The sequence below is a fragment of the Cydia splendana genome, chromosome Z, assembly GCF_910591565.1.
Source record: "Cydia splendana chromosome Z, ilCydSple1.2, whole genome shotgun sequence".
Classification (NCBI taxonomy): domain Eukaryota; kingdom Metazoa; phylum Arthropoda; class Insecta; order Lepidoptera; family Tortricidae; genus Cydia; species Cydia splendana.
In genome coordinates, this window is record NC_085987.1 from 33,219,214 (window position 1) to 33,239,622 (window position 20,409).

Sequence of the window (20,409 nt, forward strand, 5' to 3'; positions counted from 1 at the left end):
CGTCTCCGAAACCTCTATGAGTGGAATAGCTCGGCGTTATAAAATTTGTATTTTTAATAAACCGTCACAAGAAGGGTAGTTTGTTTCGTTAACATTATGGTTCGTATTTTAACTACGTATTTTGTATGGGATCACACATCGTTCAGTTTTTTTTTGCATTAAAGTACAATCGGTACATTGATTTATTTAACCATACTGGTTTCTCTTGCATAAATAAATATTAGGAGTGATTTTGTTTTTGTAATTTTGAAAATTGTACCTATACGAGTAGGTACTGTGAATTATTTACAGTATTGCTTTTTTTAAAGTCAGGATTACATACCTATTTTTGTTAATACATACATATCTACATACATATTTAATAAAAGATGATTATTTAAGTCTTGATCATACCATACGTGACCTCTATAAGCGACATTACTAGCATCCACAACCTCTGTTAGCGAGAGCCTCTGTAAGTGAGAAAACGTTTTATTTGAACCTGGTTAAGTGGAAAACTGGATAAATGGAAAACCTGGATAAGCGGAACTAAACAGCCGGTCCCTTGCGATTCCACTTATCCAGTTTCCACTGTAATGTGATCTGCTAAAATCAATTTGCCGTAATACACGTTATCTGCGATCTGCGGTCGTATCTGACAGCGACCGGCGCACACGGCGTCATTCCGTGACCCACATTTTATTGAATTGCATTAGAAAACACAGGGCGGTGCGCGAGCGCGTTAAATTTGCAGTTTACGAAATGTTACAACTGAATTTTAGAGCTGAGCGCGATTGCCACACCGGTATCTTGCTCAACGCGATGAATTGAGATCGGCCAGACGAAATCAGAATATTTTATCTTTCGAATCGATCTTTCAACACTAGGTATTCCCGTGTAAAAATTATGCATTTTATAAATTTAAAACCGTGTATTGCTATTTGATATTGTTTCCATTTTTAATTATATTTAATATGGACGGGTGTAATCTAAATTCAATGATAAATAACAAAAATACACAGACATCGAGACCAACAGTACTATTATATACTTAGTATGAGTATACATCCTCACGGTTGCTATATTCTACATTCAAGAGAGGCGAATAACTTATAAGCAGTGATCGTTAATTTTCCAGCAATTTTGGTGCAGCATTGTTGGTTAAAAGCATCTGTATGCCCTACTCTAGGTGGAATAGATAATTAGGGTTAATAACAGTAATATTAACCTTAACCAATCCTCTCCCTAGAAAAAAAATTGAAGAAAATCCTTTATTTTTACTATGCTGCACCAAAATTGCTGGAAAATTAACGATCACTGCTTATAAGGCCTTAGTAGTGTTCATTGAGCCATCAACCAACAGAGGGTTATCCTTAATCGCGACCTCAATCAGCAAGCGTTGTAAAAACATAGACATTCGGGAAACGTTGACCAGTGTAATGTAGCGTAATGCGGCAACGACACACACAGCGGACATTTTACAAGAGCCGGCGCGAAGTAGGTCAAAGTCGGAATGGATTGCGGCGTGCCTGATTACGTGACGAAACTTAACATCGGGACTGAACACTCGTCTAGAAAGCTCTGTTCTTATGACAATTTATATTAAAGAGTAAATCATTTTAAAAAGGTTTAGATCTATTCATCACTATTCAGTCGAAGGTTCGGAATCGGCCAAAAAACTGTCAAATCATCCGGCCGCGCCGGAATTGTCTTTTAGGTAGTATCAGCCGAAAGTTTCGGTTTCGGCATAAAAATCATGTTTCGGCTGAAACTAGAGCAAAATTGGACCTTCAGAAACTTGGTTTCAGCAAAAAATCCGGTTGACACGATTTACAACACGTTAACATTCAGAAGATACTAAATGATATAGAGCTAACGAATATGTATAAGTTATATAATAACCGCAAATGTAGGCCGAACGGTACCGCGGCAGTCAAACGAAATGTCGAATGTGTCTGTCTGTATTCAGTTATGTAGAGCGTTACTTTTAAGCAACTGCCATTATGACTTTATTGAAATGTTGTAACGCTAATGTTGAAATTTTGTAGCTGGAAACAAATTGCAAAGAAACATTTATGTTTCTTAAGATTTTTATAAGAAATATCAAAGACACGTAAACTTTTTTTCTTCTTCACGAAAAACCAAATTTTTTATATGGCAAGAGAACATTAACGATACCAAAACTTAACTTGGTCTAACTGTAAAGAGGCCCACTGATTAACAGTCCGCCGGACGGTATCGGCCTGTCAGTTAGAACAAAATTTTGACAGTTCCGAACAACTGACAGGCCGATACCGTCCGGCGGACTGTTAATCAGTGGGCCCCTTAAAACATCGAAGTTAGGTACTGTACTAAGCAGCACGTACCGAAGCGGTACCAACGTCACGTCAAACAGTATCTCCCGCTGTCTCAGTAAGGGTACCGGATGTTTTGTTGTATTTGATGTGTGGAGAGTTATTAGCGGCGACGATACGCGATGGTGCTGACCTCAATATGCATGCAATAGATATATCTTGTGACAAGATTCTTTCGAGTAAGTATGGTTTCGAAATTTCACAATATGTAAATGTTACAGCTAAACAAATATTTCAATTGCTAACCTATTTAAGCACCACCACCACCGGATCAAATCAAAGCCACTGTAAGCTAAGGCGTATTAGGTTTCAATAATTTACATTTCGTACGAAATATCTATAATATTGCAAAATTTCGTTACAACAAAATTCTCAGCGTAATAAGAACGAATGATGTGAATCTCAAAATAAAAATTAATTCTTATTTTTGCATTTCCGATTGCCTGTATAAGAGCAACTTTAATAAGATTGAAAGAAAACAAAGCGATGAAACACAAAATTTATTTTTAAATTATGTTGCCTTTTTTTCAAACCTACTCAATCGATCATCGCATTGTGTACAAACCGTTGAACTAAATATTGTAAAAAGGAACTCAACAAAATTTAAATTTCGTATCGACTTGTGTGGTGCATGATTAAATAAATACAACGTCATCGACCGGCCGTTGAAGCGGCCCAAGTTCATCGTGCTGTTATGCGAGCGACTAATCGTAACTGGTAACATTACGTAAGAGAAAGCGAAGAAAGGTTGCGTTCCGTTACGACCGGTGTGGTTACGCGCCCGCGGTAAAAAGTGCTTTCTCGGGCAACGCGGCCACGGCCAGTGTGTCAAGTGCGCCGGGAAAGTGCAGCGTTGCCGCCTCGCGTTACGTCACGGCCGGAGGGAAGAGTCCGCATTGCTCAGCGCTTTCAGCGCTACGTGCCCATTTTACATCACTTAAGTTGGACAACGCCAACATTAGTTTTTTTTTTTATTATTATTTTCTAGTTTCTCAACACGGGTGTGTACCCTAATTACAGTAATTACCTAAAACTATCATATGAAATCATCGTATTTCTATGACGCATGCAATGCGACAAGTTTCGGAGCAATCAGGAGTTACCATCGGGCTGAATTAACATGCACAGGGGAGTGTTAAGGCATTTATATTATATCTCAAAGTAGGTATAGAGATTCGACGATGTCCTAATTTCTGAGAACTAGTCGTAAACAAGCCCCGCCGCTAAGCCGAAACAAAAATCGCTATTCGTAAAATGGACGCCGTCTGCGAGAGAGGGACAACTGTCGTCGTGCGGGATGGCAACGCCGCACGCCCACGTGACCGGCTGCGGCTCTTGCGTAAGCGTACGACGACCACGGCGTGGGTCCAACGATGTTCCCGCTTCTGTCGATTGCCTCTCGCTGATTGATCTCTTAATTCTTGTTTATTTTATCTCAGAAATTAAAATGATACGATTAAAATAGTTCGATAGCGCAAATCAACTGTCATTTTAGTATAAAACTTCATATAGGTATTTAGTAGAAAATTGGTCAATTCAGACGACCGGTCTGGCCAAGTGGGTACTTGGGTAGTGACTCTGCCTATGAAGCTGATGGTTTCGGGTTCGAATCCCGGTAAGGGCATTTATTTGTATGATGAACACAGATACCTATTTGTTTTTGAGTCATGGGAGTTTTATATATATACGTATGTATATCGTCCCCTAGTACCTGGTACCAATAGTGCAAGCTTTGCTTAGTTTGGGGCTGGGTTGATCTGTGTAAGATTGTCCCCAAATATAAAAAAAATATTGAACTGGCATTTTAGTATCTGTCGGACTAGCACATGATTGGCGCGACAGTATCCCGCGAGATAGTCTACCTGTCCCTCTTTATACAGTTAGAAAAAGACGGGTAGTCTATCTCGCGGGCGAGATATTGGCCCCAATCATGAGCTAGGCCTACTGGGGGTCTAAGGCAACCGAGTTTACATAGAGACTCAAGCAAGACCGTCCTGTATTTTATTTATATATGTACTTCCTTCGTAATTTGATTACCTTTTCCACCAGTAAAAAAACCATAAATGCGCGTCTCCAACGTTTTTGGTATTTCCCATTTTTTTAATATATGCTACTTTAATCTCACGAATTTACTTCTTAGACAATGAATGACTTTATTTAAAATGTAAACCGCTCGGCGGCGGCGTGTTTACATCATGGAGCTTGTACCTTGTAGGAATAGGAAGTAGATAGGTAATCATGATGGAGCAGGTACGGATGTGTTTGTTTGTAAAGGCTGGCCGTCCCCGTACAGTCAGTGGCAGGCGCCAAGCGGCACGCTTGTGGGATCTTGACCTAGTTGGACGTACGCGGCGCGGCGTAAGTATCGATTGCGACCGGCACCTCCACGTCGCTGCTTCACATGAACCTCGACTCACACTATCGACTAGCGCTCCGCTAACTACTTCTGGAATAGAATCGTTCGCATAGCTTTTCTATAATAAAACCACATAAAATTCGCTAAGCAGTGCGATGCTACACTTTCGCCAGCAAAATTGGTGTACACCGGGGAGCGGAATGGGGATTAGGGAAGGATTCTCATACTTATCTGGAAATTCACCTTTAAATACTTAAAGAACACGGTGTTTCGCGCCCAGTCCACTTGAGAGAACAAGTTTTGGTCCAGCACTTTACACATTAACTCGAAGAGATCAACTTCGCACTGGTTATAAGTTTGGCTCTGCAAGAGTCCGAAGAGTGAGTTCTGCCACTCGCGGTCGTCAATGGTCTGGACGAATTCGCGGATCATGGGCGAGACTCGCAGGGTTTCCGTGCTCGTGGGCTCGGCGGTACTGGAGGGCGTGGCGGCGTTGGTGGCGGGAGCGTCGAAGGCGAAGGCGTCGGGCGACGCCGAGTGCGGCGAGTGCGCCTCCCACTTGTCGTGCGCGGGAGGCGGTGGAGGCTGCTGCGGCTGCGGCTGCGCGGCCAGCAGCGCCGGCCCCGGCGACGACTCTGGCGACGACGTCAGCGATGACACCTGAGGTATCTGAATCTCCTGCTTCACTGGTACTGACGCGTAGGGAGAGCCAAAGCCTAGTACGAGGCTACCGTCTCCGATCGATCCTCGCAGTGTTTGCACAGCTATCTGCCTCTGTCGCATCATTTGAAGCTTGCGAGCGCGGTCTCGTTTGTACATAGGGCCAAATTTGTTTCGCCCTCCCCGCATACGGTCTGCTCGAACAGCTGTAACAATTAATAATGTTATGTACAGATATATGGTTAAACAACAAACACTTGATTTTATCATATTTTGCGGAATCTTACATAGGATAAAGGATAAGTTATATTATAATCATTGTTAGAATAGCCACATGGATTTTTTTAATTGACCTACTCCATTCCCACGAGCGACTGAACGGTTTTTATCGACGAGCTGCAATGCGGCGTGATATAGCACGTGGTTGACGTGGTACGTATGACTATACCATCAATCGATGCAGATATTTTACGTCTGTGTCTTTATAACTTTACCGCTAGAAAACCTTGTTCAGGGAAACATTCCAGCATTAGCCAGTTTTCTGAGAGAGATCGATTAAATAAAATGACGGCCTGCTGAGTCACAAAATCTTACAGAGAGGTCACGCGAACATTCAAATGTGGCAGTAAAACTGTTTATCTATGTGTGTGTATTTGTTTGTTTATGTGTGTCGCGATCCTCAGCATTGAGGGAACGAGGAAGAAGAAGAAAACTGTTTAAAAATATATTGATGATATGGGCATCGACAAACATTCAAGAAAATTTTAAGCCCACCGTCTCCGAAAATAAAAAATATAACTCTGAAAATGCGGCTATGTCATTCAGCCAAAAGTGTTAAAAAATAGCTGCTTTTGCATTATGGGATTTATGGGGGCTAATCATATGTCACTTAAAATGGAAATTCTTGGCAAGGTAATAACTATTATTTTGAGATCACCAATGGTCCAACGGACGTGAATGTGAAATATGTCGAGCATATAAGTCTCTTATAAAAGTTTTTCTAAGGAAGATATAATTTGAAACCTATAAAAATGCTAACCTTTGTATTTTCGACAGCTATGGACATAAAGTACCACAACTTCCGTTAAAAATATCGCATTGGAATAAACTTTTTCTTGCATTTAACGTTGGTTGCAATACATTATTAAAAAAACATGAATATTTATAAAAAATAACCATGTTGTATTTATTTAATATGACATTGAAGTTTGTCCAAATTTAAATCCGCATACGTTATTAAATAATATACCTAAAGTACTTCAATTTAATTATTAGACAATATATTCACAGCAATAAGTAAGTACTCGACACCGATAGTGACTAGCAACAGGAACTCGAGATTGCCAGGCCGTCGTGCGTTCTAACCCGCTATAGCGCCACCAGGAGATGAACTGGTTCTGCTACCTAGGGTTAAAGCCGATTGTAAAGAACCGTTTTGGCTTCATCTTACTATCCGAGGTAAGGTGCAGGGGGGCGATTTCGACTACGGGATAATTTCAACTAATCGAAATATCTTCCATGTTTTACATTATTAACTAGAGTCACACACAACACATCTTTTTCGCTATCTGGACATATGTCCAGATATATTCATGGCATTCGAAATTGCCCCCCTGCACCTTATTTTGCTTTAGTTTTGTGCATTAATTTTCGCACACGATAGCCTCACACAAGAGCAGTTGTAAAATTTCTGTAAAAATTACACTTTTTTTTATTTTTAACTGCTAATATTATAATCCTGCGTATTTTATTTATATAATTATTCTTTAACATGGAATAAGATCTATCATATGACACCAATTTCGCCGAATTCAGTTAAGTAATGGACTAATGAATATAATTATTCATTATTTATTTAGTAATCTAAATAAACACAGCAAATAAGGGTCAATTTAGCTCTGAATGCGTCTATGTCAGCGGCACATTTCTGAGTAATGGCTACTTTCCGTACGCTGATACCAAAACTATACATGTACGTATTATAGTTACAGAGATATAAGCCACCGTGCCATAACACTTTTAATTACAGATGTAGTACATAATAATTTCCCTTCGTATTTAATAATAAATAAATAAATATTATAGGACAATTTTACACAGATCGGCCTAGTCCCACAGTAAGGCTTGTGTTGTTGGTACTAGACGACGATATATATAATATACAAATACTTATATATGTACATAGAAAACCTCTATAACTCAGGAACAGATATTTGTGATGAACACACAAATAAATGCCCTTACCAAGATTCTAACCTGGGACCTCCTGCTTCGTAGGCAGGGTCACTACCGACTAGGCAGGAGGGATCTGGTTTTTGATCTGAGCACCTTTACGGGCTTTAATATTGATCCTATTTTCATAAATAGAAAGATGAAAATCGATAAACGTTATAAGGGGTACCCCTTCAAGAGGTTAGCGCTTAGGAACGGGTATCAGGCATTCGAAAAGACTGCTTACCCGTATTAAAAAGCGCTTAAAAAGCCAAATCTAAGGGAGCGCGAAACCCTCAAAGGGAATACCGCACCGGTCCCTGATTGGACTAAACTAAATCATCTCGATAGAAGTTATAATCACGACCTTACGTCATCGTCACGTACTTCTCTTCTTACATACACCATACGATATTGACCGTGACGTGAAAAACCGGATTAGCACAGGATTGATGAAATGGCGATAGGTCACGGGAGTCATTTACGAAGCTCGAATGCCTCTTCTATTTAAGGGTAAAAATTATAAAACCATCCTAAGACCTGTTGACATGTATGGATCAGAGTATTGTGGAAAATATATTGCATGTAGCGGAAATGAGACTGTTAAGATGCATGTATGGTGTGACAAGAATTGATAGGATAAGGCATGAGTACTTAGAGGAAGCCTGAAAGTTGCACCCATAGTAGAAAAGGTAACAGCAAATCACCTAGCGTGATACGGGCATGTGATGCGGAGGGATGAAAGTCATGTGACGAGAAATGTATTACGAATTAATGTGGAGGGAAGTAACGCTAGAGGAAAACCGAGGAATGATAAGATGACGGGCGAGAGACAGGTATGGAAGAAAAAGACATGCTGCGCCGACCCCAAATGAATGGGCTAAGGGCAAGCGAATGATAAAATGCGTAAGTAATTCTGTCTGTCTGTTATCTCTTTACGCATAAACCGCTGAACCGATTTAGACGAAATTTCATTTGGAAATTGTTTGAGTCCGGTGGAAGGACATCATCTTTAAGATAATTTTTATCATGGAAATCATCACTCCACAAAGACGAAATCGGTAGCGGAAGCTAATCGACCATAATTCACAGTACCTACTTTAAAAACAACAAAAAGGTACGTACCGCAAAAGTATAAAACTTAAAACTTGAAAGTGTATCTGTACCTAACTACTTTTAAGTTATTTCGCTTTTACTGAACTGTGACGCGGTGGGCAAAGTTATGTTAAACGGCAAAGTTTTATACTTTTACGGTAACTTGTATGTTTTTGGCAACATAGAATAAAACGGTCATTCTCAGATACTATGCCTGCAGTCGAAGTAGTTACCATTCTGTTAGAACAGGCCAACAGGGGATATTAGTATGTTGCACATTACAAATTACAAGCATGAGGTTACCTTCGCAGCGCTTTGTATGTACGTCTTTTTGAACCAGTGGTTTCTAGGTGACTACTAAACCCTAAAATGAGTGTGTTAATTAGAGGATTTGAAAATAATTAATACAGATAATTAAATTGTTGATTAAGCTGCTGCGTGGCGTGGCTTTGACATTTTTTACTTGACTAAACTTGCTATCCTTGCCCTTAGGTTACTTTAAAGGTATTATTGAAGGTATCACGGATTCTTTCCATATTATTATGTAGTTCTAGTTCTACGAGTATTACATCGTCTTGTCCCACTTGTAACCTTGATATACTATTAACAAATTTCGTTGAAATAAAAAAATGCTTTCCATCGACTATGATACACTACTAACATCCATTTTAAATTTATTCGTATGGTATAATCGTTCAGTGGGTAAAGATATATTTTTTAAGGTTCTGTATCCATTGGATTACGTCACTGTCGATGGTAAACAAAGTCTGCCGGGTTTCCGTCGTATTTACTAAGTGGACAGTACTGAATGATGTGCACGATCTCGATGCCCTGCAATCGCACTTTGGAGACAATGCATCGGCAATGAGAAGCCATGTGGTTTTATCCCAATCCTTTTGGGACGGTTATCGTTCCACTTGTCCGAGATATTAAGTTTTGCTTCCATACAGTTTCTTGCAGTTCGGTGAGAACGATGTCGAGATTTTAACCGATTTGTTGGGAGGGTACTCAAATTCAGCCTGGGCAGCTAGTTCGTATTAATTATTTAACATCCATTCAAGATTCTTCGTAACTTCCAAACTTCGACAGAACTAACTAGTTACTTTTACAAGTTTATATTACTTAATTTTTCATCGGATCTAATATTAATTAATCTTTGCGCACGTTCTAGTCATCAATAGCTCTCATTTAAGCAGAACTAGGTCGTGATATTCTATCGCATGTTAAGTAAATAAAGGTGATAAAAGCGTTCACACGCGGGGCAAACTATGTTTGTGGGTTTGCATCTAATCAATAAGAAGAAGTCTCTCTACACCTATGTGATGTTCATGAACAATACGCAATTACGCAATTTAAATTAAGAATTCATAGTTAGAATTCAAAGCAACGAAGAGAGTTTATTTAGGCGGGTTTTGGCAATTGTGTAAGTTCATTGCTTGGAATAGCAGCAGTATAGCAGTATGCTAAATGGATGGCAAATAAATAACACTGAAGCTGGAACGGAGGGGGTTTTCAGTGAGTTGCCGGCTCGCCCAACCCACGAGTTAAAAATAACAACCAGTTTTTATTGTAGTCAACGCGCTTCTGCACGAAAAGGACAGGGTTATGCAAAGTCGGTACTCACTGGAGCAGGACGGCGAGCGTAACGGATTTAAGCATCGCAGAGTGCAGTTTCATATTGCAAACTGGATTGTACTTCATGAAGGGATTTTAGTAAGAAGTGAGATCTGCGCTAGATGTAGGTACATTGAGACATAGGACCTAATCCTTTCTTAGATGGATTTAATGTTTTGGAATCCAGCGTTGTTTGAAGCGTTGCCTTGTTGTCTTACCCACGTTAAAGTACTTCCGTGTTAGGCAGTTCGTCTTTAATGTAAGTAAATGTATTTGGCTACAGGGCGCTGCGCCGCATCGCAGCCACGACCTTTATCTAAATTAGCTGGCTTTTCTAATTAGAACACAATGCGTTTGCTGTGCATCTAATAGTGCCGTAATGAGTGCGCGATACTTGCCGATAATACAGTAAACGAGGTCAGGTCTGTTTATTAAACGAATAAACTAGATCAAGGTCAAGGTCATTTTTACAAATCAAAATCCGCGTCTTGGTGACAGCGAACGATGTGCAGAAATAGACACGTACGTAAGAAGTTCACCTCGCATTCTGATGCTATTTGTGGCTATGTCCCACTTCTCTCAGATGGGTCAAGGTCGACCTTGACAACGAGGTTACGAGAACAACGTTATGCCCATCTCCTGTTTATTCCATGTCAAAATTATCATATACAAGAATTTTAGCAGATTCTTAAAGAATTTACCTGCACATCCAAAATTCAACTGTTTTTAGCTCTACGCATCACGCCAAAACTGTCAAAAGATTCGCTTTGCAATCAAAATCATAATGAAATAAAGAATAGTAGTGCACATTTGCACCGAAAGGACGGGAAGAGGTGGGGATCACTCCTTATACCGACGAGTCGGTGAAACTTGGTCAAGGCTGGCAGCACCCCGCTCGCTGTCCCCCGCCGTGGTCCGAGTGGCGGCGAAGGCAGCCGAGCGCCGCCGACCGCCGCGCCGGCCGCCCGCACGCACTCGATCGTAGGCCCAGATAGCGGCAGCCGGATCGTTACACAACCAAGATAAATCATCACCCGCGATCATCTACCAAACTGTGTCAAGATCTCGATGCTCTTCTATTCATAGTATGTAGAGTACGACGGAGACTGACTGGATTCCGATAAGACGTTCATACCAACACAACACGAATGCTTTATAACATAGCCTACAATTAGACATTCGTAAGGTTTCAGTGCACGCCTTGGCATGAGCTCTCTTCCCCGCCACGGCCACGCACGCTGTACAGTATACAGTATATATTTTACGCATTGGAACCGGTTTTCACGCCGCTCTGTTCTGACGCGTCCACACCAAAATCTATCCAAGATGGCGGCTCTCGTGCAGCCATCGTAATAATGACAGGACAGGTAATGCCTAAAAAATAGAAAGGACCGGTGGTTTGCGAGGCCGCTCTGTCGAAACACCCGATTCGGGTCAAGGCAGCGCGCCGAAATAGTTGACTGGCGCGCATTTTTTGTTATTTAACATCTGTCGTCTTGGCTAAGGACCGGGCGTCTTATACCGAAACTGCCGAAACAAAACTTTTGATGAATTATGTATTTATAAATTTTAATAACAGTTGTAATAAATAGATGCATTGTTTGTAGTTGTAATTTTCTTATTCAAAACAGGTGTTTGCACGTTTCTTATTCCTAGTAAGATGGGGCATTTCGTCATAATTATGGCATGCCCAACCCAAGCCCAAGAGTAAAGTTCAGTTTTGCATAGCAAGAGGTAAGTTACGTAAAATGGCGTGCATTCTATGTGCAGCCATCCATGTAACAATTTTAACAATTATTCGTCGCTTGCGCACTGACGACCGGGCAGCCGGCGTCCAGTTCAGAACTTTATACCACTTATAAGTCTAGTACCTATTAAAAACCATTCCAATAAACACTATCCGTGGCAAGAATTGAAATTCCACAAAGTTTCAAAGGCTTTACCAAAGTTATGTTAAATGAGTAAAGCCTGAGCGAATTGAAGGTACTAATAAATTTTTACTGGAGTTAATAAGAAATGAGATCCAATTAGTTTATGTCTAACTAGTGCGACTATTTTATATAAAATTAAATCATCCCATCCGTCTATACCAACTAGACAGTGTCTAGTTTCTTTTTAAACACGTAGGAAGCTTGTATGAAATTATTTGGGTTTAATTATTTTCTATGGCTTTTCATCTGGTAGCCTCTTACAAGGTTTCCGACAGTTATAGAATAAGTGTACCTAGCTGCGGATATGTAAACGTCAAATACTTCTTACGTAAAACGTATAAGAATTGTTTTCAAAACCATTTTGCAAATGTGGTGTGAGCTCACGTCGCGTTACATTTCGACGTAGGTAATCCTCTTAGCGGGCGATTACGTTGCTACGAGTCTGTAGCTAAGATTTCGACAGGCACCATAGCAAATTCGAGTCGGTTGCCCGTGGATGTGTGTAAATGTGATACGTGTTCAGGTCACATTTGGGTAGAGTTGCGACAGGCCGACCGAGGTGTCTTGTGAAACAAGCGCTTGCGCAGCAGCGCGAGCGCACCCCACCGACACCGAACGGCGGCCGATTGTGTCGAAACGCACGATACATTCGCCGACGCGCGCCCGATACACCACCCCGCCTGACTTGTTTCCGTTCACGTCATACCATGTTCTTAGGTATTAAGGACTCACAGTCTCACACCCGTAATACTGTCGATTTAAAAAATCTAATCAAACGATCGATCTAAAATAATTCAGTTCAGCTGTAATGTTAAAACAACATAGACAATTTAACGTCGCCTCGTTATACTATATTGATTTGATTGCAATTAGTACACTTTCCTATGCATATTGGACCTACTTACTTACAACTTTTCGCTATAAATTTTTAAAGAGCACGACTTAGAAATCGTTATATCGGTAACTCGATAATTTATAAAAATTATAATCCAGGATCCAGGTCGTATTTCAGGTTCTTTTCTTTGTCTGTGGTTTGTCTGGCCGAGTTCCGGCTTCAAGGATGAATCAGGAGGATGACGACATCTTGATCAGTTATCACGGACAGTTATCAAGGATCATTTTCAGTTTATTGGGATGAAATGTAGGCTTTGCTAAGTTAGTGGTGGCAGGCGAGTGAACCGACGGGTTCGAGCAGTGGTGTGTCGAGCGGAGCCAGTGCGGTGTCTCGGTGGCATTGCACAAGGCTCGGCGCAGGTCGAGCAGGCGGTGCGGGGCTCTCGCAACCGCGCTATTCGGGTCAGCCAACGATTTGTGTGAATTGTGTCATCTGATACATGCTTGCGTTGCACGACGTTTGCGATTAACTTCAACTGAATTGACAATAAACCCGGTAGTTTACAATTTTTTATAGAAAAGAGCTGCTTCCCAAGTTTTTTTCGCCATTTAGAAAAGCATTGGATACATTTTGAATAAAAATATTGTTTATACGGTTTTGCTATTAAAATTGGAGTCGCCTTAATTTAACCACGTTTCTAAATGTTCTATGACTGGTAAGTAATGGAATTAATCGTGAGTTTGTTTATTCGAGTCGTAAGTAGACGTTGCAAATACCGTCCGGCATCTGGCGAAACGCGGAATGGCGAATAGGTATATTACTAACACAGAGAAGCGATGTGTACATGTACATGCACGCACAAATACGTACGCAGGGCGAGCAGCGCGCGCGCCGCATCGCGGCCCCGCCGCATGTAGGTCAGGGCGCTCTGCGGCCGCGCGCGTTTTAAATTTAGAACGATCCGCGCACAAGCAAACCCCGCCCCACAACATTATTTCAATTATTCAACTCTATCACCTTTTTATTAATAATTCTTTCCTTTTAGCTTATCATGGACTTCTTGTCTGGTTTAAACTATAACCCTTGACATGGCGCGAACTGCTAGGTTACCTACGTAACATGCAATTTATAAAAGCTCAACATTGCATAAAGTAGCATTTAAGAGGATCACTTTTGTAATTTTACATTTAATTAATAAGCGAGAATTACATTAATGTCAATTTCACTTAAGAACTAAGAAATAAACTATCAGTAAACTCTAAAACTATAAATTACAACTAAACCCAAACTAACCTATAAAAACTAATCAAATAACCCACCCCGCATCGCCCCCGGCGCAAAGGTGCCCATCACACTTGCTGCGTTACCGCGTTGAACCGCGATGGACAACCTCTGCGCTAGGAACGATCCGGAGCGGGGGTCGAGACCCCTCTGCTGCAGGCGACGCCCCAGCTCCCCGAGAAAAGTTTTCGCCTCCGCGCACCAACACCCAGAAGTCTCCACAGCCAAGGGGACGAACAAGTAGTTCGTTAGCCCCGAGTACTTGTCCCTTTTTAGGGACGCCGCCTGCTCAGCGGCTGCACCTGCCGACCGCACAGTGCGGCCAAGGTGCGTGGCGGCAAATGTGCTGACGCAGGTGGCGTCCCACAAAAGGCACTTTCCTTTCTCCCACGGCACCAGAGTCAAACCGTCCGGCCTTTTGCCATCTGACCGACTAAGGCCCGGCGGCTCCAGCACACACGGGACGTTGGCTGACACCAGCGCCCTTCGAACAATGTCGTTCAACGCGTGGTGGCGTGGAAACCTCCCCGCGCATCGGCAACAGCTCAAAGCGTGGTGCCCGTTGCTCTCCACCATGGACCCGCAGATGCATAGATGTGGTTGACAAACATCGCAGCCCAGACGAAGAGCAACGGCCACCCGCAACGAGTCATTGTCGAGCAGGGTGCCTAAGTTCGGGGAGGGAAGGGCGTGCAACCAAGCCCCAGATTCTGGCGCCAAAGCCGCGTTCAGTCTGGCTCTATCCGCACCAGAAGCTTTGCCTAAAAGACAGTCAAACAGACGCTTAATCCCGACCTCGTCCCACAAGCGCTGACGGAACGGCTGTTCAGGCACTGACGCACCCGGGTTGAGAGCCTCCCAGGCCGACAACGCATCGGAAGCGAAAGGTATTTCTGCCTTGCCACCATCTAACGATAAAATCTTAGTGACAAGGTCCACGGCCCCCGCCGCCGACGCCAGGAAAGCCGGAAGGCACACATCCCGCACGCGCCGTATGCCAATACCGCCACTCCGTATAGGCAACGAAGCCAAGTCCCACTGGTTTGAATTCAGAGAGACATTCAGCACACCCTCAGCACATTCCTTCACCACCAGGTCGAACGAGTCCATGTGGCCGGGGTGCAGCCAGGCAGGTACAGTACGCAGAAAGTACATCACCTTGGGAACGGCAAAACAGGACCTTAACAAAGTAAGTGCCACATGAGCCGAGAGCTTTTTCAGCCTCTCGCCAGCGGACCTAAGAAGCTGCTCTCTCACCTTGAAGGCTTCAGGTATAGCTGCGGGGAACATCGGGGAACCCAAAAGGTTAAAATTCTGGGTAGATAACTCCTTGAGGCCAGGGAGTAGGGCACAAAACAAAGAGAAGGAAGGTTGTGAGTTGGCACTGCAAGGAAAAAACTCACATTTACTAGAGTTCACTTCGAGCCCCAGCTCCCGAAAAAGTGGAAGGAGCGCAAGCAGGTCCTGTTCGACCTCCTCCGGCCTACCCCCCAGAGTGCCGTCGTCGAGGTACCACACGTTCAAAGGGGATCGAGATCTAGATATGACTTTTTGAATAGCCAGGCTGAAGATAAGGGGTCCAAGCGGGTCCCCCTGCTGAGCACCGACCTGGGATGGAATAAGGGACCCGTTAAAGAAGAGTTTGGAAGGAGACGAATAGGACTGGTACAAGAAAGGGTAAAGAGCTGGGGCTTTCTCCCGAACCTCTGCAAGAAGAGTGTCGCGTTCCAGAGAGTTGAAAGCATTCTTAATGTCAAGCTTAATTATGATATTAATTTGTAATTAATTAATTAATGTATATGCTGCTTTATGCAATAGAACAATCGTCTTAACCTCTGAACAAAAAAAGATAGTAAATTACAGGTAGGTAGAGCCGGACAACGCTCACTCTGCAGTCTTTGGAGTGATAGTGGAAGTGTCACCATAATCGTCAATATTTATGACGTTTATAGTGGTCATCAAACTGTCCCACTTTAAAGTCGGTGCCGGTGAAACTGACCTACGAAAATATTTATTAAAGTTTAATTAGCTCCTTGTTTCATACTCATACGTCATTCGTATCTATGATAATTAAGATGGAAAGCAAATGCCTAGTGTCTGTCTACCTAAATGACGAAATCATTTTAAAATGTTGGAGTCTATTATACATAATGTTTCCATACTAGTATTGTTGTGTAGCCAACCCTAGCCTAATTGACCGCGCGTTCAGAGTATATTGATGAGTTATGACGTCGACGATACGTAAGTGCCGGCGGCAGATTTCAGTCGCATTCAGCGTTTAGGAATGCAATCAAGCTACGTACTTGAACAACCTTCTTCCTACCTTCGTACCTGACACTATTTATGGTCTACTATTTCCCAGTTTCAGCTTAAGGGGCTCCCCACACCAATGACCTTCGATCTGAACCCCTAATTTTTCTAATGATTTTTGTAGCTTATCATATTAACAGCAACGGCTTTAAGCAATATAGTATCCCACATTTACTTCAAAGTTAATTTGTCTTCGAGATATTTGGCATCAAAGTTAGTGTCAGATAGGATATTCCAAGGGTAATATAATATATTGTCGCAGATGACCGTACAACGAAAGACGCAATAGTACATTGTAGGAGAGGACGGAAAACGGCTAAAAGATGGACGAGTGAGTTTGAGGGCGACACGTTAGTGGAGGCCCTCAAATAATACGAGTCCATCTTTAGCGTTTCCGGCCGAGGCATTACATAGTGCTTTTCACGAGTACTGCGAGGAAATAAGAAAACATTTGCATAACTATAAGTACTAGCCCGCGATTTCTCTGGTAGCAAATTACTAGCCACTGCCTGTGCTGTCTCTTGAATTTCGGTAGGCGTCACGTCAGCGTAAGAATATCATTTTATTCATTAGAAAAACTCATTTTTATAGCGAGCGTAGACACGTGTTTCTTGTATTTTTTAGTCAAACACAATTTACACTATCCAATTCAGTGAGTATTTTCCGATACCGCCTTTTTTACTTTTTTTATCACTTTTAAGAGCCGTTTTTCTGTTGTTTGCTTCAAACAGCTACAAGAGTAAAAATCGCCTTAAGCTTGAATCGAATGAACTGACTGAATGAATGAATGGTTTTGACATTTCTTTTTTTTTTTTAAACTAGAAATTGGTCCTATAAATAACCTAATTTTATTTTTGAAGGAAAAAGTTGCGCCAAAAAAGACCTTTTATTGATTAAAGTTGGTCAAGCAGATCTTCTCAGTAGAAGGCGGCAAATTTGAAAAATGTAGGCGCGAAGGGATATCGTCTCAAAGAAAATTTGAATTGCGCGCCTTTTTTCTACTGACAAGATTTGCTTGACCATCTATATGTTTTAAATTATACTCATTGCTGTAGCGAACTGTCACCAATGACAGATGATGATAACAATGAAACATTGTAGTAGTGGTGGTTCAGGTGCTACAGCTATTGCCTATTTTCCAGCTTGGTTTTAGACCATCTTTTGCCACATTTCCGAACAGTGGCGTGCAAAAATATGTAGGTAACTCGCTGTTATGACTATAAGATTGTGACCGATAGGTATTTTTGCGTGATTTGTTGTGCCAGATATTATTGCAGGTGCCTGTGCAGTAAACAGTAATAGGAATTGAGGTGCAAATGGCATGATAATAATATTAAGTTAGGTATTGTCATGCTTAATGATACTAGATTGTTCAAAACATAATTTTCATGCTATTTTGGCAATAACTAACAATTATAAAATACTTCGTATTACCAATAAACATTATTCAATTTTAACAACAACTACGTAGTAAAATAATAATTATATGTATGTAAGATGTCTATTCATGCTGGGTGTAGGGTTCCGTCCTGATATTTAACTAATTAAGTTATTGTTTAAATAAATAAATTAATCTTATACCTTTAAACGAGCAATTCTTCTATATTTATTTATTTATATATAGGTATATATATATTTCGGGGATGTCGGAAACGGCTCTAACGATTTCGATGAAATTTGCTGTATGGGCGTTTTCGGAGGCGAAAAATCAATCTAGCTAGGTCTTATCTCTGGGAAAACGCGCATTTTTGAGTTTTTATATGTCTCCCAGTTATTAAATATTAGATGACATCTTTCACAAATCAACCTAGCCCCAAACTAAGAAAAGCTTGTACCTACTATGGGTGCTAGGCGACGATAAACATACCTACTTTATATAGATAAATACAACAATACTTATGTACATAGAAAAACTCCCATGACTCAGAAACAAATATTTGTGTTCATCACACAAATAAATGTCCTTACCGGGATTCGAACCCAGGAGCATTCGCCTTCACAGGCAGGGTCACTACCCACTGGACTAGGCTATCCCACCGGTCGTCTTAACTATTACTACAACGGTATAAAACTAAACTCCGAAAAGTAAATTATGTACGGTCAGCAGCAGAAGTTGCTAAGCGGCGAGGTGTTAAAAATTACCTTGACACGCTCTTATTCTCTTAACAGTAGTCGCGTCAAGATCATTTTGAACACCTCGCCCGCTTAACAACTTCTGCTGCTGACTGTACCTACTTAAACTAAATTAGTTAGATATGGCCGTATTGGCCGTCGCAAGCGTGAATTAGTCTTTACCAGTCAATTCATATCATATTTATGTGGTTATTTTTGTAGATAATTTTACTTAATATGTATACCTATAGTATATGTATTAATAAATAAATATTATAGGACAATTTTACACAATTCGACCTAGTCCCACAGTAAGCTCAATAAGGCTTGTATTGTAGGTACTAGACGACGATATTTAATATACCTACATATAATTATTTATAAATTAATACTTGTATATGTGCACAGAAAACATCCATACAACAGAAATAAATGTTTGTTATATACACACAATTAGGGTTGTTGACACTCTTGAATTTTATAACTAAATCTAGTTAAATAGATAGAAAATGACCAATTTAATACAATAAATTGGAAACTTATAAAATATATGGGAATAATAACTAAGTACAAGACCTCGAAGTTAAAAAAAATGTTTTCTTTTAAGTTCTAAATAAAAATAAAATAATGGTATCATTCGATTCCTTACATTTTATAAATAAATATATATAGCAACAATATACCTACATAAACTCAATATTTCACCGACAAAAGGGCGCCAGACTTTGACCATCATTTGTGACTTTGGTATTGTTTCAAGACAATGGGTCCCATACAGACATTTGATCCTCAAAACAAACTTGATCGACAGATTCCATTAATATAAATTTGTCAAATACCCTATTAAATGTCCTTACCAAGGTCGAACCCGAGATCATGCTTTGTAGGCAGAGTCACTCCCGACTGGGCTAGGCTGGGAGGTCCCGGGTTTGAATCCCAGTAAGGGGATTTATTTGTGTGTTTATCACGAATATATAATTTGTTCCTGAGTTATGGATGTTTTAATTGTTTCATATGAATATACGTATAAGTATTTATACCTAAGTATCTATTGCATATATCGTAGCAGAGTAGGGGGGGAGGCAGGGAACCATTGGGCAGTGGGGAGGCTCGGCCACCCCCTTGTAAACCTTAATGAATTGTGAACCTTATTGAGCTTATTGGGGGAATATGTCGGTTTGTGAAAGATTGTCCAATATTTATTTATTTTATAATGGCTTGTTAATCTCGTTAGTCAAAAACGAGTGAACTCTTAGCTCGCCTACCTGTGATAGTACCTATTCTTTTTAAATTCATTGCCTATAGTAATTATTACACATATATAATAATAACCGGCTTCGTAGTAGCAGTGTGGAACTTGACTTGTTGACTACGGAACCCTAGAAATGAAAGAAGCAGCTCTTAGCAATAAACTTCAAAGCAAACCTTAGATCGCGCATGTATTGATTCTACAAATACCTACAGCCTGGGCCAAAAGTGTACCAATAGATACGTCCATTAATTATTTATTAGTCTAATACCTTTTAGAGTTGAAAAAAAAATCTTTAATTATTAAAAAAAACCGGCCAAGTGCGAGTCGGACTCGCACACGAAGGGTTCCGTACCATTATCTATAAAAACGGTCACCCATCCAAGTACTGACCCCGCCCGAAGTTGCTTAACTTCGGTCAT

General features: G+C 41.0%; 1 protein-coding gene across 6 annotated transcripts in view; it reads right to left on the reverse strand.

Moving 5' to 3' along the window:
* Positions 1-20,409, reverse strand: part of LOC134804535 (nuclear hormone receptor FTZ-F1) — a 126,800-nt gene that overhangs the window by 21,034 nt on the left and 85,357 nt on the right. For all 6 annotated transcript variants that reach the window (XM_063777634.1, XM_063777630.1, XM_063777633.1 and 3 more), the window contains one exon: positions 4,933-5,555. In XM_063777634.1, the coding sequence (XP_063633704.1) occupies positions 4,933-5,555 (623 nt within the window). The remainder of the gene's footprint in view (positions 1-4,932; positions 5,556-20,409) is intronic.